The 27,928-nt window shown below is 40.4% G+C and overlaps 1 protein-coding gene across 1 annotated transcript in view; it reads right to left on the reverse strand.

The window, feature by feature from the left end:
* Positions 1 to 23,892: 23,892 nt before the first annotated feature.
* The window catches only part of LOC102747130 (glutamyl-tRNA(Gln) amidotransferase subunit A, mitochondrial), a 6,336-nt gene continuing 2,300 nt past the window's right edge, over positions 23,893 to 27,928 (reverse strand). Inside the window, exon 2 of the mRNA XM_081813160.1 lies at positions 23,893 to 24,093. Coding sequence (XP_081669286.1) covers positions 23,893 to 24,093 — 201 coding nt within the window. The remainder of the gene's footprint in view (positions 24,094 to 27,928) is intronic.

Raw genomic sequence — 27,928 nt, forward strand, 5'->3', positions numbered from 1 at the left:
AAAAAGTACAGCAACTCTACTTCAAAATACAACCAAAATCCAATTTGGCTCTTGCCAGCAAACTAAATTCTCTGTTATCAATGTGCAGGTCACATCTGGGAATTTTCTTGAAAAATCAAGAGAGAATTACTTTTCTAATGACTCCGAGCATAATCTTTCCCAATAAATAGCAAAGGAGGCAGATGGACAACTCATATATTCCAAACATATTTGAAAGGTAGACTAATTTTCAGAGCTGAAAACTCTGGAAAGAAGCAATATATGGCTTTCGTCCTCTACCTTGAAAAAGAAAGTATTGGAAACTTAGCGGTTTATTACGAGCTTTGCTTTTTTAAGGAATCTTCATGTGGTATCTCTCACTGGCTGCTTTTATCTTTTATTATTATTTTTAAGGTCTGTCATGCTCCTTGAGCTCCTTGAGCTTCTTAAATCTTTGAACCTTTTATTTCATATGTCAAGTTCAAATTTCACAGCATCCTTCTCATTCACCCACTCGTCCACCCCTGGTTGCATCCATTCATCCATCTACTCACTCCCTCAGTTGTCCTCATAATTCATAGAGCTTCAGGAGCTGCAAATACAAAGTCATGTAAGACACAGATCCTGGCCTCAAGGAGCTTAGACTCGGTCTTTAAAGGACATTTCTTTTTCCCCTCTCTTTTTTTAAAGATTTTATTTATTTATTTGACAGAGAGAGACACAGCGAGAGAGGGAACACAAGCCGGGGGAGTGGGAGAGGGAGAAGCAGGCTTCCCGCGGAGCAGGGAGCCTGATGCGGGGCTCGATCCCAGGACCCTGGGATCATGACCTGAGCCGAAGGCAGACATTTAATGACTGAGCCACCCGGGCGCCCCTCTTTTTTTAAGTCAGCTTCACACCCAGCATGGAGCCCAGTGTGGGGCTGGAACTCACGACCCTGAGATCATGTCCTGAGCTGAGATCAAGAGTCGGATGCCCAACTGACTGAGCCACCCAGGCACCCCTTAAATGACATTTCTACAGCAGGAATTATGTATTGCCAGAGAGGCAGATTCTCCCAGGATAAGTCACTTACTGTGTGTAAGTTGAGAGGTACATAATTTTAAGTAAACTTAGTAATTAAATAGAGAAAAAAGGAGGACTAGGTTATGAAGAAGAGAGTGGAGAAGAATGAGAAAGATTAACTGATCTGACAGCTACATACTGCATCGTTCATTTACCATTGTGAAATAGTCATTGAAATAGAAATGATTGGGGCGCCTGGGTGGCTCAGTCGTTAAGCGCCTGCCTTCGGCTCATGTCATGATCCCAGGGTCCTGGGATCGAGCCCCACATCGGGCTCCCTGCTCGGCGGGAAGCCTCGCTTCTCCCTCTCCCACTCCCCCTGCTTGTGTTCCCTCTCTCACTGTGTCTCTCTCTGTCAAATAAATAAATAAAATCTTTAAAAGAAAAAAAGAAATAGAAATGATTGATTACATTATTAATTAGCTAAATAATAATGATTAAATCCTAGTTCTGGTTGGTCTGGGATTAAATCCTTTCCTAATGTGGAGGTTTGTTAGCTCTACTGGAGAAAAACTTCAAAACCTAGAGACTGTAAGGAGGAGGAAAGGGGTGGGGGTGAAATGGAGGTAAAAATTCTCTTTTTAAGATTTTATTTATTTAGGGGCGCCTGGGTGGCTCAGTTGGTTAAGCGACTGTCTTCGGCTCAGGTCATGATCCTGGAGTCCCGGGATCGACTCCCGCATCGGGCTCCCTGCTCGGCAGGGAGTCTGCTTCTCCCTCTGACCCTCCTCCTTCTCATGCTCTCTGTCTCTCATTCTCTCCCTCTCAAATAAAAAAATAAAATCTTTAAAAAAAAAGAGAGAGAATTTACTTTTTATTTATTCTGGGCCAAACCCAGTAGATCCAAAGAAATCAAGCTGACAAAGAAAATTGAGAGCAGCCTAGGGGCACAGGCATATTCTTGAGGCTTTCCTTGGACTTTTGGAATTTTGATTTGTTTTTGGTTTTTTGAATGGGAGTAGGTATTTGGGAAAAAACACATAAGGGGGGGTATTATAAATCTGTTTATAACACAGATTCTTCTGTTCTTAGATTCAGGCTGGGAAGTAATAAAAATGTCAGGATGGACAGGGAAACATGAGCCATTTCTTTCTTTTTTTTTTTAAGATTTTATTTATTTATTTGAGAGAGAGAGAATGAAAGACAGAGAGCATGAGAGGGAGGAGGGTCAGAGGGAGAAGCAGACTCCACGCTGAGCAGGGAGCCCGATGCAGGACTCGATCCCGGGACTCCAGGATCATGACCCGAGCCGAAGGCAGTCGCTTAACCAACTGAGCCACCCAGGCGCCCCATATGAGCCATTTCTTGAAATGCTACATGACCATGCAGATTTTATGTTTTCCTGTAAATTTTTTTGAAATTATTTTGCAAAGCTAGAGCAGAGGATATGGGCTGCCCTTATGAACGATTCTCATAGGGCAGTCACAGGAGGTTTTTCTGAAGAGTTATATGGAGAAAGATTCTGACTTCCATGTTACATTTCACCACAAAGTACCTCACTCAGTTCTTCCACAAGCTGGTCACAGGATAAGCTAGATGTGATTAAGGATCTCACGGAGTCATGTCAACATCTGGCGCTGCATCTCCCACATCTTTAATATTCTGTCTTTCCTTCTCTCTGCTCTCCTTCACTATGTCTTTTGCTATTGTTATCAATGATATCATAATTAGCTGCAGGTATCACTCCTTGTCAATAAATTCAATATATTCAATAGTTTGCAAATTTACAGCATTGGTAGAGTAGGAAATATTTGTTTTTCATAATATGAAACCTCAAATTTCATCTGTGTTCAGATTGGATTGCATCATGGCACCGACTTGCTGTAAAAAAACAGGAAAGGAAATCAGGAGACACGCTTCTTACTATTTACCCTTTTGTTCTGTTTGAAAACTTTGCCATAAATATGTATTACCTATTTTTCAAACTCTATGCAATATTTAAATAGTTAGTTAAAATCACCTCTGAGATGTTTTGCAGCAAAGCTCGTTGAGATGTCTCAATAAAAGGTCATCTGAGGTCCAGTGCTGCTCTCATTCAGATTTAGAACAATCAAGGGGAAAAACATAAAAGCTGAAATATTCAGGAGAAGCAAGATTTTGTTTACATAATTTAAATTTATCCCAAACTAACAAAGACCAAAGCAAGTACTGAAATTTGCTGGAATAATCATCTCTGCAAAGTGGAGCAGCATTTTATTATCTCTCTATCCACTGTTAACAAGGAGAAAACAGCTAATGATGACAACAGTTGAGCAAGTGACAGAGGAGATGGTTCTCATCAGCTCAATCTCTTTGTACAGACTTCTGTAGACTGTCACTTTTTAGTATCTTCTCCTCACTCATAAATCCCAAGGCTGTGGTTGAGGATAGCTTCCCTGGGAACACAATCTGCCTCTCCTGGGCAGAAGAGAAGCCATGGTGGGCAGCTTCAGTAGAACCTGATGAAGGCAACAAAGGATCTGAGGCTGCCCCAGGGACATACAAGTAGCCACAAGGACCAGAAAGATGAGGCTCAGGAAATCATTATGAGCACAGCCCTGACGTGAAACTAGTAAAAAAGAGAGTATGATACAAGATGTTGGCTAGTGTGTACTATGTACAGGGAAGAGACGTGCAAATTTCCAGTTATTTCCTCATGCCCAGCCTCATCACCTGCCTGAGTTCCTTTTCAAATAACTCCGTGGGACCAGAGCAATATTCCCTGAGTCTGACTCTCCTTTAAGTTTTGGCTTCTCTCTGGCAAGTATCACTGTGGAACATATTCTTCTTAAAACTCCCTTCCACATCACTGAGACTTTTTAGAGGGCAAGGCTATGTACATCTAGTATTAGTAATAACAGCAATAATTACTACCAATTAGAAAACATCTTCCGTGGACTTGGTACTTTGCCTAAGCCTCTTAGGACTACCCTCTGATACCTCATTGGTATGATTATTCCCAGGAGAATCAAACAGAGGATGAAGGGATTTAATTTACATTTCTGACATCACATTTCCAGTGTTCCTGACCCTGTTACTTCCTAACAATGGGACCTACGGAATACAGCGAGCTACCTACAGAATATCTACCAAGCAGTAGCACTGTGGCAGTTACAAGAAAGTGGGGCATGTTAGAAGAAGTAGTTTTAGAAACAGATCCCTGACCCTGATACATGAAAAATGCTCAGGGATTGATAATTACTACCACCACCACTCCCATAATCATCACCATCAGACTTGAGCTCTTTTCTCCAGGAACTCTTGCTCACTCCAGTATATTATACTTCCTTATAAATGCCATAGTGTCCATAGTATAGTAGATAATCTTTAAATGTCCCTAAAATACTTGCTGATGGATTCACTAATTGTCATTTTTCTTTCCACATATGGTAATATCGACAAAAGGACAAATCAGTAAAGTAACAAATTGGCATTCTATTCTATGAATCGGGATATAAGCATTTTGGCTAGAAGACCATTTCCTGAGTTTCAGCTCCTCAGACCTGCAGGAACCTGGCACAGAAGGGAGAGACTTCAGGCTATCCTTCAACCACCATCTCTAGCTACAAGTCCAGCTAACAGAGTCACTAGGGAGCCAGAACCAAGGAAATCAGAACAAGCTTTAAGAAGCAAGAAAACCGGGGCGCCTGGGTGGCTCAGTCGTTAAGCGTCTGCCTTCGGCTTGGGTCCTGATCCCAGGGTCCTGGGATCGAGCCCCGCATTGGGCTCCCTGCTTGGCGGGAAGCCTGCTTCTCCCTCTCCCACTCCCCCTGCTTGTGTTCCCTCTCTCGCTGTATCTCTCTCTGTCAAATAAACAAAATCTTTAAAAAAAAAAAAAGAAGAAAACCCCAAGAAAGTAAGTAATCCCAGCTAAATGCTTTGTTAGACTGAAAGGAACATGGTCTTTTGTGCTTTAATCTTTTGACCTTGTTAATGGAAGGCATGGAGTAAAATTGTGTTTACCCAAATTTCACTACAGCAGAGCTAGGAAATCAGCTAAGGGTCGGAAGTTAGCAGAAAGGTCTTAAAAACTTCATCTTCTGAAGCCATCGTAACATTGCCATTCAAATGAAAATGAAAAAGAAAAAAAAAGCACTTCCAAACGCTAAAAGAGATTTCTATCTTCCCATTTCAGCAGCAACCACTATAAAATATGTTCTAAAACAAACACAGAGCACTAAAAATTCCACTGTTTAAGCTCAAAGTCAAACATCTGTCTTGTTGCCTTCTAGTTTCACCTTGGTTCCCGAGGGTCTCAACTAAAACTGCAGAAATTTGGAGCTTTTCCCCCTTTCATGCATTTTCAAGTGTTAGTTCTGAGATGTTTAATAATCTTCATTAGTTAATCATTCATTCAGCCTAAATACACATGGAAAGAAGGAGCATTTATAGAGCAGAATCAGCCTCCTGATTCCAAAGGATGTGGGGAGAGAGTGTAGGACAGTAGTAAAAACCTGGACGGACAGACATGAGTTTGAACCCTGTCTCTGCATCTTACTTTCCAGTGACCTTGGTATATTACTTAAGCCTACTGAGTCTGTTTCCTATTTGTGAGAAATAATAACAATAATACTTGAGCCATAGGGTTGTTGCGAAGATTCAAAATGAGAGCTTATAAAGTTTTTGCCTGGTATTTAATAAGGAATAGAAACCATTATACCATTATTGTCCTCTTTCACATGGATGGAAGAAAATTAATAAGAACTACCATTCATTGAGCACCTATTATAGATCTTGTATGTAGCGGCATCTAATTCTTAAAACCATGCTGTAAGAGCAATATTATTACCCCCATTTTATAGATGAGCCACATGACTACCATGCAGTAGAGCCAAGGTTCAAATTCAGGTTTCTCTCCCTAGAAGGCCTGGATCCTTTCCTCTATCCTTCACTACTTCCTTAAAACCAAGAAAAAAATCCAACTAGTCACCCAAACACTGGTAATTTTCAATAGCGAATTTCCTCTTCAAAAAGCTTTTCCTAGTGGCCAGGCAAATTTTGCAATGTTATCATAACTGATCATGAGCCAGGGATCCTACCCAACCCATGCTTCAACATCTTAGTAATGAGACCCACAAGCCTTAGACTTGTCTTGGTCATTCTGTACATCTGGTTTTGGATGGAACATGGTGGTGAAATCTTCTGACTTTGAGAAACTATCACCTGTCAGTTCTAGCAAAAGTTGGATTCATAAATATCTTAGTCTGTCTGGGCTGCTATTACAAAACACCATAGCCTGGATGGCTTAAATAACAAACATTAATTCTCATAGTTCTGGAGGCTAAGATCAAGGTCTAGAAGTCCAAGATCAAGATGCCTGCAGATTGGTGTCTGGTGAGAGCCTGTTTCCTGGTTTATAGATGGCCTGTTCTGATGGTGTCCTCACAGGGCAGAAAGTGGGAAGGAGCTCTTTGGGGTCTCTTTTATAAGAGCGTTAATCCTATTCATGAGGGCTCCACCCTCATGACCTAATCACCTTCCAATGGCCCCCACCTCCAAATACCATCACTTTGGAGGTTAGGATTCAACATATATGAATTTTAAATGGTCACATTCAGTCCTTAGCACTAAGTCAATATTTGCAAGAATAAAATCAGTGGGTTTTTTATTTAAATTCAATTAGCCAACATATAGTACATCATTAGTTTTTGATGTAGGGTTCATTGATTCATTAGTTGCATTAACAACCCATGCTCATCACATCACGTGCCCTCCTTAATGCCCATCACCCAGTTACCCCATCCCCCACCCACCTTCCCTTCTGCAACCTTCAGTTTGTTTCCCAGAGTCAAGAGTCTCTCATGGTTTGTCTCCTTCAGCGTTTTATCCCTTGTGGGGTTGTTCATTATTCCCCTGTAGTCATCTCTTTCTCACTGGTTTGGTTTTTGGTGTGAGATCTCAGGATCATGTGTGTTACAGGAGTGATGGGGAATGCTCCATGGTTTCACATCAACCATACTGTCCATCCATAGCTCCTGTAGGCAGCCTGACATTTTGCCCTTGTACTGTACTCCATGAAGAGGATAGGTGGTTGGTAAAAGACTCACTTGGAATAACAATGTATGTTACTCCAACTGCCTTCTCCATGTTCAACAATTCTGAAATTATCTTTGTATATTAGGTTAGAAGGGTGAACAAATCACTTAACCTTTATGAGCCAATTTATTGCCTGTGTAAAATAGAGAATTTGGATTACATTGGGTTCTTTCTAGCTCTACAATATTATCATTACATTATTCTACATGATCACCCAACCCATTGGTTTTCCCAAAAGTAGAAGATAGTCTTAGAATACATGATGATGAATTATATCTATATTCAGGACATATTGATACAGATTATCTTAAAAGCCTTTAGAATTGAATAGGTTGAATAGATTGAATAGATTACAATCACTTAGAGTTGAATAGATTGCAGTCACTTAGAGTAAAAAAAAAAAAAACCTAACCCTAAATAAAAATGTGAATGATGCATATGTGTATCTTTCTGTGATTACAAATATTGATAATTTAACAATGTATCACTAGTGAGCTCCCTTGTCATAAGTATCATCTTATTTCATAAAAATAATAAATTGATAACATATAAACACATGTGATAACTAACATATGAAAGGAAAAAAAACACTTAAGTACACCAATAGGGCAAAACTATTTTTTAAACAGTTTAATTCCTTTATAATTTACATAATTTCAAGGCTAATGAAAAATACTTTTACTAAAACAGTTTTTATTTTAAATGCATTCAGAAATGTTTTGTTTTTTCTAACTAAAATAGATTATCTTAAACTTACCTATTAACCATTTCTTTAAAAAGGGCTTATGTAAAACATTCATTAAAATAGATTTGCAGGCCCATTTTGTGAGGCAGGAGATTGGAGTCAGCATACTTAATTTACTATTTTGATGGAATCCGAAGGATTTTCATTAAGAGCTGAAATACTTTGAACCCAAGTATTTAAGCTTCAAAACCAAGCTGTAAGCGCTGGAGGAAATGTAAGTCAAATTTTGATTTAAGTCAACCTAAGATCCTTAGCTGAAAAAGTACTTACATTCTAAAAATATTTATTAGATTAGATTATTTTTGTATTTTGGCATGCACACATACAAACACATGTACTTCTCTCCTGTGAATTCTACAAATCAACTGACCACTCTTTTTGAGGCATTTAAAAAATGATTATTTTTATATTAATTTAATGAATATTTTTATGAGATATCTATCTGTGTGCCAAATGGAAAACCCCAAAACAACTCAAAAGTAAAGCATCAGAAGACATAAATGATAACCAACCTATGAAGAGAGAAATTGTAAGGCATGGGTAAAGCCCCATTGAGCTACTGAAATTAAGTATCAAAGAACCAAAATATTGAACCCTTCTCTGGGGTCACAGAGATGAACACATCAAAGTACTGCAGAATAGGTTCTTCTCAATAGCAGGGATGGGGTCTTATTTGTCTGTAACTCGCCAGGACCCAGCATACTGTCCAGCACATAGAAGTTGCTCAAGATAAATTTGCCTTCTTTCAGGGTCATAAGCCATTGCAGGACACTTAAGTATATTTGAGACATATGTGAAGCTGCTGCTTACCTCTGTTGCCAATAGGATGTAGGGTATTTGGGGTTGTTTTTAATTCAAAATTGTTAGGTATGTCTAACTGATGGAGGTTTGTTGGTGCCAAGGGGTGGCTTTGAAGGACTTTGCCCTTTGTTCCATTCTCTCCTCCTCAATATGCAGACACACAATTCTTTAACCTAGACAATTGATATTTTCTTAACCTATTGATACAGGCTCTGTGAAAGAACCTCAGAGCTCCCTTACACAAACCTTCACTACCACTTTGTCACTCCCTATTCTCTCACTGATGACTGGGGTGAGCATTCATTCTTAGGGGCAGTCTTTCTTTGTTAAATAACTTGTAGCTCCTGGAAACTGAATGTTCAGTGAGCAAATGGCCCCAGATCTTGCTGTGATAGATAACCAAGAGGACAAACTAGTCAAGAGAATCACAGGTTTCCTGTTATAAAGACAAACTCATCTTTAATGATCAGATGAAAATGCAAATTTAGGGAAAACAAATCAGGTTATTTGGAGGACAATATGCACTTGGAGGATATTCATGTCATTGTGGTTTCCTGAGGAAAGAGCCTCTATTTTGCTTGTAAGCAAAATGTCGCTTCTAATTATTCAAACTGACATCCCACAGGAGCTTTTATGAAAATTGAGTAGATCCAGAAGAATGGGCAGGCACCAGGGTTTTTATTTTGGAAAATGGGAGAGGTCAGCAACCTGTAGGTAATTCTGATAAAAGAGAATTCTTGAGTGGCTAACCCCAACTCTCTTGGTAACAGAACCTCGTTGAATAAACTTGGGCAGCAATACTTCTTCTGTTTCCTCATCTTCTATTAAAGCAGTTAAATAAGCCCTTTCTTAAGTAAGAGTCCTTTTGTGGCACCCAGTATAAAGTAAAACATGAAGATGAAAAGAGTTTTTTGAGATTACTAAATGATGGTCTTTGAAAAATTGTTGCGTATTTTATAGTAATAATTATTATTATCATGAGCTTTATTAATGACTAAGATGCCCAAATGGGGGATATCAATTTTCTATTACCACAGTGTCCCATAACAACTACAAAATCCCCACTGCATTAAAAAAAAAATTATTAACTCATGAATAGACATGTTGGCCAATTTGGGCTGGGTTTGGCTGGGCAGTTCTTCTGGTCTTCTCTAGGCTCATTCACAGCTGTAGTGGTTAGCTGGCTGTCACCAGGTCTAGGATGGCCTTGGCTGGGAGATTGGGGCAATTCCACCCTTCTCCATGTTAGTCTCATCCTCCAACAGACTAGCCTGGACGTGTTCTCGTGGCAATGGCAAAGGGCAAGAGCAAGAGCAAGCCCACTTTCACAAGGCTTTTCCATGTCTCTGCTTGCATCTCATTGGCTAATATCTCACTGGCCAAATCAAGTCACATGACCAAGTGCAGGGTCAGAATGGACATGCATTGCAAGAATGTAGACTCAGAGGTATGAAGCATTGAGGCCAATAAAGCAATCAATCTACCACACAGAGCATGCTATTCTAGTTTATCTGGGAATATTCATCTATGTAACTTTATTTTGGTAGAATTAAAACAGAATTTTGACTGTATCAAACCCTTTAAAGCAGTGTTTCTCCAGCTTTTTTGACTGCAACTCAAAGTAAGGAATACATTGTACACACAATGTGACTCATTTCTTACAAAAGCTTCACAAAATATTACTTCTTCTTACTGTGAACATTTCTTCTTCTTATACTATTTAATTTTTCAAGTTGCTAATTGTCCAGTAAATTAATTTCAGAATTCCTTAATGAGTTAAAACCAACAGTTTGAAAAATACTGATTTATAGGGCTTAGCCTTCCCTGATCCATTTCTCGTTTGGGGGAAGAGACCACAAATGTTCATCAGGGCCAGAGAAGCCAAGCAGAATATCTGAACTGGGAATGTTACAGTACAACTACAAATGATCCATAGTTCTTAGAAGTGTGGGCATAAATAGTCTGAGACCTGGCTGCATCTGGCCACCCCCAGATCCAGGTGGCCTCTAGCATCTTGAGGCTGAGAAATGGCAGGAGGAAAGAGAGGAGAGTGTTAACAGTCACTGAAACACTTGGCTAAGTTCTTTAATATAGCAACATTTTCACAAGGAAACTGAAGTTTAGAAAAAGTAAGTTAGCCAAGGCCATACACTATTTGGTGGGACAGGGATTTAAAGGTCTCAATTGCCTCGTATTCCATCAAAACCCTCATTTCTGTGGCACAGAAGGAAGAGAGGAGTAGGAGTCAAATTATTCACGCCAAGAGTAATTCATACTAATGTGTGACATAAACCTGCATTTAGCAACAACCCACTAAGAGTAAGACATTGCTTTGTGGTATATTTAGACAGATTTGTAAGAGGGTACCCTAGATGGAACAAAATTCTTATTTAAAAATGTAGGAGCAGAGCAGTTAGAAAAAGTGCAATTTAAAATGTTGCAGCTTTTACTATATAAGTGGGGGAAGGAGGACCCAGGTGGAGATTTGAGTTTACTTTTGAGGCAGACAACTGTTTATGTTCCTTTATTTGTTTGTCTTTTCTGGAACAACCACCACTTCGAGACTATTAGTTATGTAAATCTAAGGCATATTCCACCTATTGTTCATGGGAAAAGCCCACATGTAGGGAAGTAACCTAAATTTTTCAATGTAATCTTCTGTTTAGTCCAGTAAATTTGGAAGATGTTTGAAAGAAAGCTGCATCTTGCAGACTATTTGTCCCTTAGAGAGCAAATATTCTTCTAAATACAACTTTAGACTGCTTGGTACCTCTTTAGTATTATGCATTTTTGGAGAAGTTTGTGCATGTTTCTTATCTAAGTCATTGTCTGCAGGGCACCAGACAAAGCAATGGACGAGGCTCAGTACACTCTAAACTGAAAGAGAATGGTAAAGTCCTGTAGATGGTGTTATGGGAGACTGAAAGATCAGATACTGACAAAAGCACATAATGTCAAACTAGCATTGTGGTGTCTTGGACGTGGAGGGTAGTCATAAAGCAAGACCCTATCTCCCTGGGATTTTCTGGAAAAAAAAAAAAATTCCTCCTTCCAATGTCCATAAGAGAGAGTACTCCTTCCTGGAAAGGAAAATGCCGACTGGAAAGATGGGGCTTGGCCTGGGAAGAAGAGAACAAAAATTCCTCTCTCTATGACTCTGTGAATTTGAGCCTGGACTCCAAACCCCATCCACGAACACCAGATCATGAGTGTTGGAAAGTACACCAACCACTGTCACCTGGCAACAGTGCAAAAGAGATACAGAGAGGTAGGTAAACCAGAAGTCCCAAGGTTGGGTCTGGTACTGGAGAGTAGTTGTTAAGTAGATCCCTATGCTCTAATCCTCTCTCTCATACCTTTCATTCTTTAGAAAATTGAGGACAAAGGCCAATCCAATATTTCGGATAAAGTAAGAAAAGGAAAAACACTGTCTCATACCAAGACCAAAAATAATAGTGACAACGGTGATCATGAGTGAAAGACAGCTTTACTAAGCAGAATGAGAAACTGATAAAGGTTATTGGCAGTAGAAGTGGGATGGTCAAATGAGGAAGACAGAACAGAAGAGTGTGGAGTGTAAAGAATCTGAACCTACGAGTACCTCAAGCAGTTTCCTGAATGGGAAGGTCTCAGGAATAGCTGTGAGACATTCTGAAGATTCTAGCAGGCAATCAGTGGGTAAAGGGTGGGAGAGAGGTTTAAAGCATAATTTGGATGCCTCTTTCTGGAAATGTGGTGGTACGATGGATATCCTAAGGAGCCCCAGTATGAAACACCTTAAATGCTGGATGAAATTTTTATAATATTTCAAATGCTTAGCTAAGTTTTTTTAAAAATGAAAGAAATGCTCATAGAATAAAAATAGAAAAAAGGCATGAATCTGGAGTAGTAATTGGGCATTAAAGCTAAATTTTACCTTCAGGAAATCTGCCAATACATGGCTGTAAAGACTTTTTTGTTTTTAACAGGATTATACACATGTGTTGGGGACAGGAGACAATGCCTGTGGTTTATGCAAGCTAGGAAAGCAAATTGAGGCCCTTGCATAGAACCAGGCCTACAGAATCATCAACCTCAGTGAAAACCAACTGGAAAGATTAAATTAATACCACGGCAAGAACACAGTAAGAGCTCTTGCCTCTGTCAGCTTCGACTCTGGAAAACAAAGGTTCCTCTGAGAATTATTAAGCACAAGGTGACCATTACATAGGTTTAGTGTCAAAATTCACACTACTTGGGTAGCTTGACCCATCCAAACTGAAAATGATTATAGGTTAGTAATGACCCAAGGTGCCTGGAAGAAGCAATCACAAACCTCTGGGGAAATGAACCTTAATCCAAGTCTCAAAGAATTCCCACAGAAACATTCCAATGACCATAAGCTCACATTAAAAAGAAAAGAAAAAAAAAATCACAAACACATAAACAAACACCATGAGCAAGAGCCTGCAGAAATACATAACAGTATCAGATCTACAGGAATACATACATTGGAAAAATTTGATATAAAATTTAAATTAAGTGTAATATGTTCAAGGACATTAAAAGAAACATTAAAAATATGACCAAGGAACCATAAAGTATTTTTTAAAAGACTATGAGTATTTGATATTAGGAATTACAGTGAGTTTTTAAGGGGGTAAAAAAGATTATATTGTTGGAGAATCCTTGTGTATCAGAAATATATACTGAACTATTACAGGTAAAATGATATGATGTCTTAGATTTGCTTCAGAATTATCTGAGGGGGTAGAGGAAGTGGGTATAGAGGAAATAAGATTAGCCATGAATTGTTCATTGTTGAAGCTAGGTAATGGGAACATAAGAATATACTATTCTTTTTACTTTGATATGTTTGATATGTTTGAAGTTTTCTTTTAATGAGCAGGCAAGTATGAAGAAAAGCCAGATAGGACTTCTAAAAGAAAAAGTGTACTAAATAAAATGAGAAACTTGGTGGACATATTATATAACACATCAGGTAGAGTTGACAAGATAATTAGGGAACCAGAAGATAGATCTAAAGTAATTGCCAAGAATGCAGTACAGAGAAGCAAACTATATAGCAGTTTGAAATACCTGCAACATAGACACAGGGGCTAAAGTACATCTAATAAGATGTCAGAGGAGAATAAAAAGAAAATTGGGAAGAAGTAATGTTAAAGAACAGTTAGGAAAGAATTCTCCAGAATCGATGAAAGACACAAACACTCAGATTCAGGAAGCCGAGCAAGTCACAAGCAAAGAAACCCAAGCCTGGGCACATCATGATGAAACTCCAGATCACAATAATAAAGAAAAGATCCTTTAAGAGAAAAAAGATGTATTATATGGAAAGGAAGGGTTAGACTGAACATTGACTTCTCAACAGCAGCACTAAAAATCAGAAGGCAGCAGAGAAATATTGTCCAAAAAAAAAAAAAAAAAAAATGAAATGGCACTATTTCTCTCATCCTACCCAAAAGTGGATTTTAGTTGGAACAAGCACATAAACACAAGTCTAAAAACTTTAAATCTTTTCCAAGAAAATAATAGGGACTATCTTAAGGTTCTGAAGTAGGGAAGACTTTCTTAAACAAGGCACAAAAAACACAAACTATAAAGAAAAATTTTGATGTATTTGATAAAACTAAATGACCATAAAGAAGGCTTAAATGTAAGCTACAAATAGGACACGTACTTGCCATAATATAGCCAACAAGTGATTAATATCCAGCATGTAAATACTTTAAAACTCCTCAAATTTAATAAGAAAATGGCAAACGACCCAATAGAAAAGTAGAGAGAAGGTATAAAAAGATAATTCACAGGAGAGGACCCTTAAGTAGCAAATAAACATATATTAAAAATGCCCATACTGTTGAGTGCAAAAAACAAGTCATGGAAGCATTCCTTCAGTCCAAGTCCATTAATATCAATTTTAAAATATGCAAAACTAAAAATATATTGTTCAGAAATGTATTTTTGTCAGGTAATAACTGTAAGGAAAATAAGAGAATAGGAAATACAAAATTCAGGACAGGGTTACCTCCAGCAAAACGGTAAGTGATGTGATTAGGAAGAAGTACAGAGGAGAATTCAAAGATACTGATCTTATATTGTGATCTTATATTATCTTATATCCTTGATCTTAAATTGTGTGATGAGTGCAGGGGTGTTTGTTCTATAGAATTTTTTTGATGCTTGAAAGAGAGAGATAGAACCCGTAAGATGAGCTAACATATAATGTGTATCTGTATGCAAATATGTTCTATATACACATTATATGTTAGCTGCTATTATGTGTTAGATTTCTCTTTATATAATGTTATTTATATAAAATAATATATATTAAAAACAGTTACATATAGATTAAATACACATGTATTATTTGTTATATCCTGTTGTGGTGGATAGATTTCAAAATGGATCCAATTCCACCCTTCTCAGGGGAAGAAATGAGAGGAAAACTATCCTTCTTGTCAGGCTATGGAAAAAGATTTTCTTAAAACAAGGAAATTCCATGCAGACAGTTTTCTGAACAGGACTGCTGGCTTCCAAGTCTTGTTCAGTTGCTCACTTCCATGTAAATCATTTTTGTTAGACATGTGGTTTTATAAAAATGGATGTGTTTTCCATGCTTCCCTTTTCCTGTAAAGGCCAAGGATCTTAAAATAACCTGACTGAGCTCCAAGCTGAAACCTAAACATGACGAAACATATAAATCCTCCAGGCCCTATCTGATAGAGAGCTAATTACACACCTCAGGGTTTCCCTCCGCCAGAAACAATGAGCTCCATCTACCTGCCTCACTCAACGGTGACTGGGAAGGTGGGCAGCGGAGGGGGTGCCGTTGCTCAGGGGGTTTACTACACTTGAGATATTTCCAGAAGCAATCCTTTTGTTTCCCCCTAGGTAGGGAATTAATGTATCTGAGGGGTAATATTTCAAGGGCCACCTTTAAAATAAACTTAACTTCAGAAGTTTTAGATTCACAAAAAAATTGTGAGGATAGTACAGAGAATTCTTATATGCTCCCCCGCCCACCCACCCACACAGTTTACCCTATTATTTACATCTGACATCTCTTGGTACATTTGTCACAATTAATGAACTAGTATTAATATGTTATTATTTTTTAAGATTATTTATTTGAGAGTGAGCACGAGAGAGCACAAGGGGGAGCAGCAGAGGGAGAGGGAGAAGCAGGTTCCCCACTGAGCAGGGAGTCCGATGTGGGGCTCCATCCCAGGACCCTGGGATCACGACCTGAGCCGAAGGCAGACACTTAACTGATTGAGCCACCCAGGCGCCCCTTAATATATTACTATTAACTGATTAATGTTTTGCCCAGATTTCCTCTAATGTCCTTTCTGTATTCTGCATATTACTAAGTCATCATATCTCCTTAGGCTCCTCTTAGCTGTGGCAGTTTCTCAAACTTCCCTTCTTTTTGATGATCTTCAAAGTTTGGAGGAGTACTGGCTAGATATTTTGTAGGACGTCCCTCAAAAAAACAAAACGAACCACTGATGTTTTACTCATGATTAGACTCGGGTTATGTTTTTTGGAAGAAAACCCACAGAGGTAAAATGCCATTCTCACAAAGTGTCATTTTTTTAACCTCATTTTTCTTTTTAAGGTGGGTGTAAACGTGTAGGAGTGAAAATGTACAGAAAAGTAAATTGCAAGGGAATAAATCAAAATATTATCAAAAGCTATCTCAGGATACCAAAGTTACTGGATATTTGTAATTTCTACTTTTTGCTTGTCTGTGCTTTCTAAAAGTTCTACAATGGACATGTGCCTTTAAATTGGGGTGGGGCGGGGGGGAAGATGTCTGTTTACAGAGTTGTCTATACCTGTCTGAAAAAGTACTTAGCTTCCTGAGATGCACAAGTTCTTCCCAGGGTTGGTAAAAATAAGGAAGTATTTGCAGTTCTCCCATGTCATGGGGAGGTGGCCCTTCCTGAGCAAAGTCAGAAGAAACCTACACTCCATACTACAGCTGTTTCTTGGTCAATCCCAACACCTTGACAGAAAGCCAGGGAGGAAGTCTGGAGGGGGAAGGAAAACAGTGAGAGATTACTCTACAAAACTATTCTTACTTCAAGCATGGCAGCACCAACAGTTCTCTCCTCTGTGTCTTTCTCTGTCTTCCTGTCTCTGTCTCTCTCTCTCCCTCCTATTTCATTCATTCCTTTATCTTCTCAGCTAGTATTTATTGAGTGCCCTGAAAATTGAGAAAGATCTCAAAAGACATTCCTATTCTTGAGGCACTTTCTTTCTAGTGGGGTAGGGGCATCTGGCCACAAATACTCTGTTGGGTGGTGATAAATGTCATGAAGAAAAAGAAAACAGGGATAGATCTGGAAGGAGCAAAGGGGATTTGCTATTTTAGAGCAGGTGGTCAGGGAAGTCCTCTCTGATGAGATGACCTTGAGCAGGGATTAGGGTTCTACGCAGAGGAAGTGGCAAGGGCAAAGGCCCTGAGACAGGATTTGGGGTCCTGCAGGTATGCTGGGGGAGTGGGAGAGCCAGATCATGGAGAGCCCTGTAGACCTACAGATAGAGGGCTGTATTCTGTTAAATGGGAAATCATGGACAGGTCTTCAGTTGAACAGCTGATATGATCTGAATTAAGTACTTAACAATCACTTCTGTTTGGAGATTTGATTGGGGGTGGGAAGGCTGGAGTGGGGCATGACAAGGCAGGGAAGCTGGTCTGGAGACAACTGCATTAGTTATGGCGAGAAAAGATGATGAATTAGAACAAGGTGGTAGCAGTGGAGGTGTAAACAAGTAAGTAGACTCCAGATATAATTTGAAGAAAGAGACAATGGGATATACTAATTAACTTCCAGGTTTCACAGGCACATATAAAACTACTGTGTACCCAAAAATATTACTTCACCTATGTTTCAGACTTTGAATTGATTGCAATTTGACAAATTTCCATATATATATATAATATATATATGCTCTCTCTTTGAGGAGATAATGGAAAGGAAAGAGGACTTTTTTTTCCATTTATTTTTCTTTTCAATTCTCTTCTTTCTCCATTCCCCTTCCCCCAAAACCATCCACTCTAACATAGTTGAGTCTTTAAACAGGCTTATATCCTTGCTAAATTCATAGAGTTGTTTTATGTATTGCGTTTCTTATTTACCAAGAGATATTGACTTAAAGATCTCATTTTTATTTCTTATATTTTACTCAACATTATGTCTTTTTATTTCTTATATTTTACTCAACATTATTCATATTGTTGTTTGTACATCTAGTCATAGCTTTTGTTTACTGTGTAGTATTCTGGAATATCTATAACCCTACTGATGAATAACTAGGTTACTTGCAAATTTGTGCTATTATAACATCACTTCTAGGAATGTTCTTTTTTTTCTCTTTTAAAGAGGGAGAGAGGGTGGGGAACACAGGGAGACAGAGAGAGGGAATCTCAAGCAGGCTCTACACCCAGCGCAGAGCCTGATGCCATGCTCAATCCCACAACCCTGAGATCACAACCAGATGTTCAACCAACTGAGCCACCCAAGCACCCCTAAGAATATTCTTTTTTTTTTTTAAGATTTTATTTATTTATTTGAGACAGAGAGAATGAGATACAGAGAGCATGAGAGGGAGGAGGGTCAGAGGGAGAAGCAGACTCCCTGCAGAGCAGGGAGCCCGATGCGGGACTCGATCCAGGGACTCCAGGATCATGACCTGAGCTGAAGGCAGTCACTTAACCAACTGAGCCACCCAGTCGCCCACCCCTAAGAATATTCTTACATAGGTTACATTATGGACTTCTTTGTGGGTATCTCTAGGATAAGAAAACTCTCCTTTCTATTCACATCCTTTTGCTTTTTTCCAATTTTAGGGGTTCCTCATGTTCTGGATATTAATCCCTGTCGGTTTCAGACATTGTGTTTATTTTCAGTCTGTCATCCATATGTTAACTTTCTCAATAGTTTGCTTTATTTGAACTAAAATCTTTCACTTTAATGTGGTCAAATGATCTGTTATCTTTTTAAAATCCTTAAAGTGTATAGAGTTCGGAAGAATCTCAAGAAGGACTTAGACACAAGGTAGGAATGTGATGCACAAAAGAGCATGTTTAACACTGGCAGATTGCATTTCTGTTGAATAGGGCATGATGTGAGAAACATCAGTGTTGAAAGTTTCATCCACTTATGGAGCTATGTCCTATCCCTACTCATTTTCCTTCCCCTCCACACCTTCTCCCTCGGGAGGTCACATGCTCCACTCTCTTTTTTGAGCACTACAATTGAGACAACTCCTGTATTCAGCAGACTCTAGCCAAGACCTTTTTTTAAATTCCAGATTCACATCTTCAACTACCTGATCTAGGATGCAGTAGAAATGTATGAGTTTCACCTGCCTATCATTTTCTCTCTCTTCCTCAAACAGAATTATAATAGCAAACACTTACATACCACTAATTACATGACAGACATTTTTCCTGTGCTTTACAAATAGGAATTCTTTTAACCCTTATAACAACCCTGTGAAGTAGACAATATTATTATTTCCATTTTACAGATGAGAAAACTGAGGTTCTGAGAAATTAAGTGACTTCCTGATATGATACAACTAGTAAGTGGTAGAGCCAGGACATACCTTGTATCCATGGGGAATCTATGCTATACGTTTGGGAGTGCAATTGACACCATCACACCCCTAGCCCTAGTCCCTGGCACATGACTGGTTCAAGGATGGGCATGTGATCCAAACTGAGCCAAAGTCCTTCATGCCTGGAGAAATGTTCTATGTCTGCTTATAATTCTAAGGTGGTGTGTATGAATCTTAAGGACCATCATGATCTTCACATAAAAGAATCTGACAAGAAAGAGAGACTAATACCTTATGACATCATTTGAGTCCCTTCATCCAACCACAAGAAGCCAGCATGAACCTCGACTTTGTAGTTGTGGGAGTTAATCATTTCCTTTTTCTTAGCCTGGTTTGAACTGGGTTTCCATTACATGTAATTTCAAAAGTCCTGATTACAATTAATGATCCATGAGCACCTTTGTCAGACCCCTGGCTGCTATCATCATTTAGAAAGACTCTAATAGCAGAAATTCCCACATTATGAAGTCAGTTTGTCAATGTGCTTGTCAATGACAATTTCCCCCGTTGTCATACACATGAATTCAAAACCCCAAATTCCAGCCTCCTGAACAACCAGGATGCAAATATGTGACCCAGGCTCTGACGATCCACATCCATCTTTGCTGGTGTAGGAGTATGTCCTGGAGAGGTCTGTGTGTCCAGCTTTCAAGAGTTGCAGGAGTTACAAAGACAAGTTCTTGGTGTAAAAGCAGCCTTGGTGCTGGAGGACCAAGAGATGCAGTCAAGTTCCTTTCGCTTCCTGTTTGCCAACTGCAACAACAGCAAAGGTAGCACCTTCTCAGGGCAGCTCTGGGATATGGTTTGGGGCATCGTTGTGTAGGCTTAGCCTTGAATCGGTTTCTCCAGATCTCTTAACAATTCTGAGCAGTAATCAACATCCTTTCACAAATCGCATTTCCACTTCAACTAGGCAAAACGGTTGTGCTCTTTGCAGGTAAGAACTCTGGCTGATCTGGGCAGTCATAAAACACAAGTTCCAAAAGAACAGGAGCCAGCTCTCTCATTTGCCTTTGTATCCCCAGCATATGATACATTGCCTGACACATAACAGGTGATTAATAAATCATAAAATGCAACTACAGTCATATCACTATTCTGCTCATCGTCCTGCAAGGGAAGGGAAAAAAAAAATAAGAAAAATTGCATACAATCCCATCACCAGAGAGAATGGCTATTAAAACTTCAGTGACTCTACTTTTGAATTTTTTTCTGTATAAATATAAACATAGACATATAAAGAAATTGATTTTTAAAGCAAAATTTGATTATAAGATACATGTTTTTAATCTGTTCTTCTTTTCTCCCTTTCTTACTTTTTTAAAAACTCAATACATCCTAGGCATTATTCCACATCAACGAGTTTTACCTACATCATCATCCTTACTTGCTAATGGCTTTGTATAAACCATAATAAACCAATTTCCCATTTGTGGAATTTTAAGTTGGTTCTAGCATGTATGTACGACATATGTAATACATTTTATATATGTATTCAATTGTGATATTTGCAGTTAAATATATATGACAGAAGACTATGTAATATTCGAGGCTCTTAAATATCTTTCACCATATATCTCTGCTCACAGGATTGGAAACTTCTCTCTTCATTTCTCCATAGGAACTGCCTCGATTCCTACACCTTTTACTCTAAATCCCTGGGATCAAACCAGCAAAAATTAGAAGCATATCAAATTATCCCCATTACATATTAAAGGGTTTGGGGATTTGTTTATTTGCTTGCTTATGCGTTTGCTTATCTATTTATTCATTTATTTTGCTAGATTTGTGAAAAACAAAATCCATTACACTTTAAGCCTAGATTTTGCATTATGTTTTCAGAGTCAAACAAGAAGTTTTCTCAGGTGAGTTTTTTAAAAGCCACCTTACATGTGCATGTGGTGACATATTCTAGGTAATTAAGTATAATGAACCAGGCACTGTGGAGAAAGCCCCGAATCAAAAAAGAAACAGATCTGGCAAAGGAGAAGAAATATCTGCAGATTGCCGAGGACTGGGTCTGATACGTGAGTCCTGCCAATTTACCTGTTTTGTGTACAGCACAAAATCCCACTGGGCATTGAGGACCTCCCTGGAGCCTCTGTGGGAAGAGATGGGGCCCCTTGTGATGAGCAAACATGTATTTCCAATTTGGGGCACCTGTGGTTAATCGTCTTTTTGTCTCAGGGATAGCTTTTCTGCCTTTTCCCCAGAAATGTATTATCCTCTCAAAGATACCTCAATATAAATAATAGAAAAATTGTAAAAATGAACAAATGTACTCCTCTGCAGTCGAGTGGTTGCCATGGCAACGAGTGAACCACCAGTGTAAATTTCCTATGCGCCAGCCACTCGCTGAAGGACCCGAGTCTGCCTCTCTTCACCAGAGGCTGCTCTGCAGCTGAGCTTGGGAAGCCCTATTTTCATAAAGTTAGAGGACATTCAAACCTACTGGAGAAAAGCTGCCCACCTTCTAAATCACAGATCTCTCAACTTCTCTCTCTGTAATCCCACTCAAACTGCACACTCAGTCAGTTTCCTAATGGAGTCAGCGGAGAAGTGACTCCTACCAGTCCTAAGTGTTCATTAGAAATATTGGTACTAATGAACTAATTTATTTGAAACATGCACTTAAAAATCACTCTTCTTTCTGTGTCCAGGTTAGCAAACCATTTTCCCTCTAAGTGACATGGGAAGCTCCCCATGAAATTGTCATAATCTCTTCTATATTTGGGGGCCGGTTTCATATTCTATCTTTATGTTCTTGTATCTTTCTCTTTCTTCCCCCCTTCTAATTCCTCTTTTTCCTAAGGGTTTACTTCCATGTCAGCAGTTAATGTCCAGAATATATTAAGGAAAGCATTATTACCAGGATTCAAACTGTGATATAGCCAGAAAAAGCCAATAGTGGCAAGAGCTTGGTGGTAGAGAGAGGGGGAAGGCCAGTGCCAAAAACGCTGCATGTTTGGGTTATGTTTGATAACTATGGAGGGGATACTAGGACCCCAGAGTCTCCCAGTCAAATTGGCCTTTGATCTCTGGCCACCTCAGAACCCTTCTTCCCCAACTCTATCTCTTCTCTAAGGCTTTTAAAGGGTAAAATTCTTCATGTCTGGAAGACGCTTGACTGGTTCTGGAAAAGCACTCAGTCCTTGCATTGTCCATTTGCCAGCACTGAGGGGAGGGAGGAAGCTCATTCCTCAAGACTTTGAGGATCTTGGACCCCTTTAATCTGACGATGGCTAAAGACCTTGCCCCCAAAAGTGCACAGGCAGACACACAAGCACAGTTTCACTAAAATTTTGGTACAGTTTCCGAGGGTTCATGGATCTGTGAGGGAACCCAGGGTAATAATCACAGAGCAAAATGTACTAGTCAGGAGGAAGGGGTATGACCCCAGATCCTGGCATCTAGTTTTCTGTCCTAACAGCATTTCATGCATGAGTGCTGATTAAACATTTCTTTGATGCCTAATTTCTGGCTGGATACTTTGAAACAGCAAACAAAAGAAAAAGAAGATACATAATCCTCATTCTGGAATATTTTGTAGATTAATGAAGGGGATGGGAAAGACAAATATCCGAAAGCAAATAGAAACTAAGACAAAAGCATAAACGCATAGAGGCACATGAGAGCACGCGCATGTGTGCGCACACACACACACACTGCAGGAAGAGACCCTGGGGGCTGCAATTAGTCACAAAAGCCTTCCTAGGGGACGCCTGGGTGGCTCAGTTGGTTAAGCATCTGCCTTTGGCTCAGGTCATGATCCCAGGGTCCTGGAATGGAGCTCCCCATTCAGCTCCCTGCTCAGCAGCTACTCTGCCTCTCCCCTTGTGCTCATGTGTGCGCATGCGCGTTCTCTCTCAAATAAATAAAATCTTTAAAAAAAAAAAAAAAAGCCTTCCTAGAAGAAGCAATTCTTGGATAAAAATCCAGATTACAGGTTGTACCACACCACAATGGGAAGAAAATGAGAAACTTTTCAAAGAAGTTGGACTCTCTGAGGTTAATAGTGTGATGGATATTTTGGCTTCCTTATTAATGCTATTGTTAATTTTTTCCACATCCGGAACTGGCAAGGAGAAAAGATGAACAGTTTATAGAAAATGAGGAACTTTTCTATTTGCCTAAAAGTGGTGCAGCTCTGCATATTCTCTCATCGTTTTTAAAACAGTTGTGGAAAACCAACAGTGCCAAGAAGCCATTTCCTTGTCACCCGGGGCAGAATTAACTAAAGTCAGAGTACGGCTCTGTTATGGGGAGAGCTCATGGAAGATATTTCTTAGGCAAGGAGAAAAATAACAAAAGGGTTTTTTCCAACTTAAAATATTTATATGAACAGGAATACTGCGCTATATCCATCAACTGCTAGGCAAGGCAAGAGTGCAAAACCAGGCACCCTTCCTTGGGGCTGAGGCTCTACCGAGCGGCTGAGCTATGGAAGGCCGAGTTTATAGAAGAATGCATAACCAGCTCTTGACTATCCATATGTAACAGTACTGAAAAGGAGGGTCTTACGTCTAAATTATAGGCCATTGGCTTTCCAAAACAACAGGAAAGGATGTATACTTTAGATAGCAGGTTCTGGTTTCTGTCATTTTTCAAAAGATTTTAATACAACTGTCCGAGCTGACCAAATGATTTAGACAAACCTAATCGTGGCTGTAAAAAGAAATCATTGCATTGGAGTTCCACTCCAAGGCTGCATATCTGAAGTTCAGAAAATGACATTTAAGAACATGAAGTTTTCCTAGACACAGAGGCAAGAACGCACCCAATTTAAAGTTCTCCAAGGTGACAACTTGCTCCCAAATTGTGTAGATTAGAGCACTATTAACAGCTACAGGAATAACCTAAAATATCACATGAAAGCAAAGTAGAAAAGTGAACAATATTATTAGAACTTGAACATTTCTATTTTTTCATCTGATTTTTAAATTGGTGACATTATTGCTGAGCAAGGACATTATAAATTGGGAAAAAAGTCACTCCTGAGTATTGCATGAATATGCCACTTGGTCTTACATTTAATTAAAGTTATTTGGAATCACTTGCTAATTATTTGAGAAAAAGAAGTGGAAATGGTCAGCAAGCCCTTCTGTTGGTCACCAAGGAAGGGGATGGAGGCTGGGATCCAGCATCCATCCCTACTGCCCATAAGGCTCGCTGCCTTGATGTCCCAGCTGCCCGATCAAGGAGCCCGTTGTGAACCTCATCCTACCCAAAGCCCCTGTAGCAGCTGGTACCACTCCTCCTTTCTTGGAGCTGCTTCTCAGAGGCTATAGCAGAATGCCCTTTGCTGTCTCCTCCTTTTTCATGTGGTTTTTACCCTTTCCCCATCCCTCGGCTCTATTTCCTGTATCTCTCCTTCCCCTCTCAAGTCTGAGTCTTCACCCAAGTCTCCATCTACTCACTCATTCAACAAATACTTATGGAGCGCTTCCTGTGTGCCAGGCACTGTTCTAGGTGCTTGGGATACATCATCATAGAAACCCAAGACCCCTGCTCTCGTGGAGCTGCCATTCTAGGGGAGCATCCTAAGTAATGCAAGCCAGAAGCCTAGGAATCTGTCTCCGACTTGCCCTCCCCACTGCCACCACCCTAATGAAGGTTATTTTCATCTCTACCTCATGTCTTTTTTTTTCCAAAGATTTTACCTATTTATTTGACAGAGAGATACACAGCAAGACAGGGAACACAAGCAAGGGGAGTGGGAGAGGGAGAAGCAGGCTTCCCACGGAGCAGGGAGCCCAATGCAGGGCTCGATCCCAGGACCCTGGAACCACAACCTGAGCTGAAGGCAAACGCTTAACGACTGAGCCACCCAGGTGCCCCTCTACCTCATGTCTTAACAGCAGGCCCATGATGACCTCCCGTCTCTTCCTACTTCCATCCCCCCTCCACGTTACTATGAAATAATGATTACACTTTAGAAAGAGGAATCTTTTTAAGCAGTTGTGTAGCTCAGGGTCTCAATGGCTTTTCATTACCCAGAGGGTAAATCCAAAGTGAGGTCTTGTGCCGCTGAGCTTCCTTCTTCCCCCCAGTTCCTAGCCTACTCACTTGGCACCCTGCATACTCTACCCCAGACACCCCAAGGCTTTCCCCACCCCTCTGTCTCCTGCAGAGCAGGGACAGTGTCCCCACCATTATTTCCTGGTGCAGAAATAATCATAGCAATAGTTACTGTGTATTAAGTACTCATTTAATGGCTGTTGTCAAACACTTCACAAACACTTGAATTCATACAATAATTGTGTGAGGGAGGTACGATGGGTATTGACTCTGCTTTACAGAAGAGGAAACTGATGCTCAAAAATATTAAATAACTTGTCCAATTTACACAGCTGTGAACTATTCCAAAGCCCCTGCTCTCTGCACTGGCTGAACCCCACCCCCCCCCAGCCCCCACACCTCCAGGACCTGGCCCACATCTGCGTCTCACTGAATTCTAATTAAATAATTGAATTTTGCTCTCTTATAGCTGCATCTTTTGTTGGAAACTGCCAATAACATCTTAGGAAGTGGATAAGGTATACATAAATTCCCATTGAAATTAGTTAAATTAACAGGGATATCTTAGCACTCTCTCTTCAAATCTCAGAATGCGATCTTTCAAGGTCAGTGTAAAGTTTTCTTTTCTTCTCTCCTTCCCTTGTATTCTTAGCTTTAGAGCATGCCTTGGAAGACTGTGATGGTCAGAAGTCAGACAGGATGAAAATAAAAGTGTGGAGGGGATCCTGGAGAGAGAAGAGGATGAGGGCCCCCTTTGATGCCCAAGGGAAAATAGAACCCCGCCTCATGGCCCAGCTAATTTTCTCCCCTTGTCTTGGCTTCTCCCTCATTCTAATCTGGCTAGGGTGACAATAACTATGGGTAAAAGTGACAAGGAAAAAATATGAGCTCCCCTGTCCTTGTTCTGGAAGCCCAGTTCCCACAGATAACTCAGAAAACCCCCCCTGGGAAAGTAGTCAGGTTAAGGGAAATGCTCTGGCAGCTCCAGGTAATAGATTTTCTTTGGTAATCTCAAATCCAAATATTTTGTCCTGTTTCCACTCACTGTAACCCAGCATTTTAATCCAAACATTTTGGAGTTTCCCATGGCCCCATGAGCAAGTCAGAAGGCAGAGTTACCCTCTACCATTTCCCTGTTTGAGGGTCAATGGCAGCACTTGATGTAAATGCTCAGAAGGGAAGGGCTGTGAATCCTCAACCCAAACTGATGTGGCCATTGAACTACACGGGCCCACACAGAGGGGAGCAGGGATGAGGGGCTGCGGGACAAGGAGGAGTGCCTGTGACACAGTCATGGACACCATGGGGGTGGTTCCCTGTGCTAGGGTAAGGGTAGGGATGAAAGGACCAGTGTCTTTTTCTCCTTGTTGGTCTGAGTAATGTCCATAAACTAAGATGGAACTTTAAAAGAGGGATCTCCCTCACTATCCCATGTGACCTAGAGTGTGTATGGATGCCTCATCCAGGAAGACCTCCTCCCTGCTCCTACAGGCTGGAGAGGAGGCTGTAGCCAGCATGGAGGCATGGCTTCGTCCCCTGCCAGCTGTCAGGAAGGAGAGGGTAGGTATGGTCAGCCCAGGCCTGAGACCAGGGCTCAGAAGGTGAGCCAGGAGGTGGGGGAAATTGGTGTGAACTCTGTTCTGTGGCACATAGGAACTACTCCAGAAACCAAAGTTTGCATAAATGGCCTTCCTAGTGACTCTGAGGTACAGGCCTCCTCCTCCTCCTGAAACAGCTCCCAACATCGAAGGAATAAATCACCCATTTTTTCAGTAGCCCTGAGCCTCCCCATATCAGAGCCTCAATTGTGCCCTTGCCAAGCCCACCACTGTCTTGGCTTAAAGAAGGAAGAGGGGGGCCTTTTTGTTTTAGGGGCAAGTGTACAGCAAAGCTGTTGGTGGTAGGGAAGCATGGAGGAGGCCTTCCCTTCCCAAGGAACTCTGGGGGCACGCCTCCTTCCCACCTCTGTTGTTCTCTAGAGCAGCAGGTCCAGCTCCTCCATGATGACAGGCCCCATGGAGCGAAGGGGTTCAGTCCAGGCTCATTGGCCCCCAGAGCTGAGGGTCTTAAGCCAAACTCTACACACAGACATCTTCTCAACTTCAGGAAGAGCAAGGAGGAGCAGGAAAGGAAGCAAGCAGCACTGAGGGACCCAGAAGAGGGGGTGACAGGGGACTAGAATAAAAAGGTGTTGGGGCACCTGGGTGGCTCAGTCAGTTGAGCATCTGCCTTTGGTTCATGTTGTGATCCCAGAGTCCTGGAGTGGAGGCCCGTGTCGGGCTCCCTGCTCCTTGGGGAGCCTGCTTCTCCCTCTCCCTGCCGCTCCCCCTGCTTGTGTTCTCTATCAAATAAATAAATAAAATCTTAAAAAAAAAAAGAAAAGAAAAGAAAAGAAAGGTGTCTGTCCCACCAATCCAAAACGCAGGTGGGTCCAGGCAATCCTCAAAAGGGAAGAGAAGTTTTTTGGGTTTTGTTGCTGTTGCTGTTGTTGTTGTTTTGTAACTTACAAATAATCTCATTTCATCCTTATTTTGTTATCCCCGTTTCATAGATTAGGGAATTGAGGCCTTTTGAAGTTGAGCTTTGATATCTAACAGATCAATGTGACCATCTACAGCTGAATGTCTTCCTCTGTCACTAGATGGGTCACCAGTATGTTCTAGACTTCATGTC

Source organism: Leptonychotes weddellii, chromosome 2 (genome assembly GCF_054177405.1).
Source record: "Leptonychotes weddellii isolate Sample4059 chromosome 2, ASM5417740v2, whole genome shotgun sequence".
Classification (NCBI taxonomy): domain Eukaryota; kingdom Metazoa; phylum Chordata; class Mammalia; order Carnivora; family Phocidae; genus Leptonychotes; species Leptonychotes weddellii.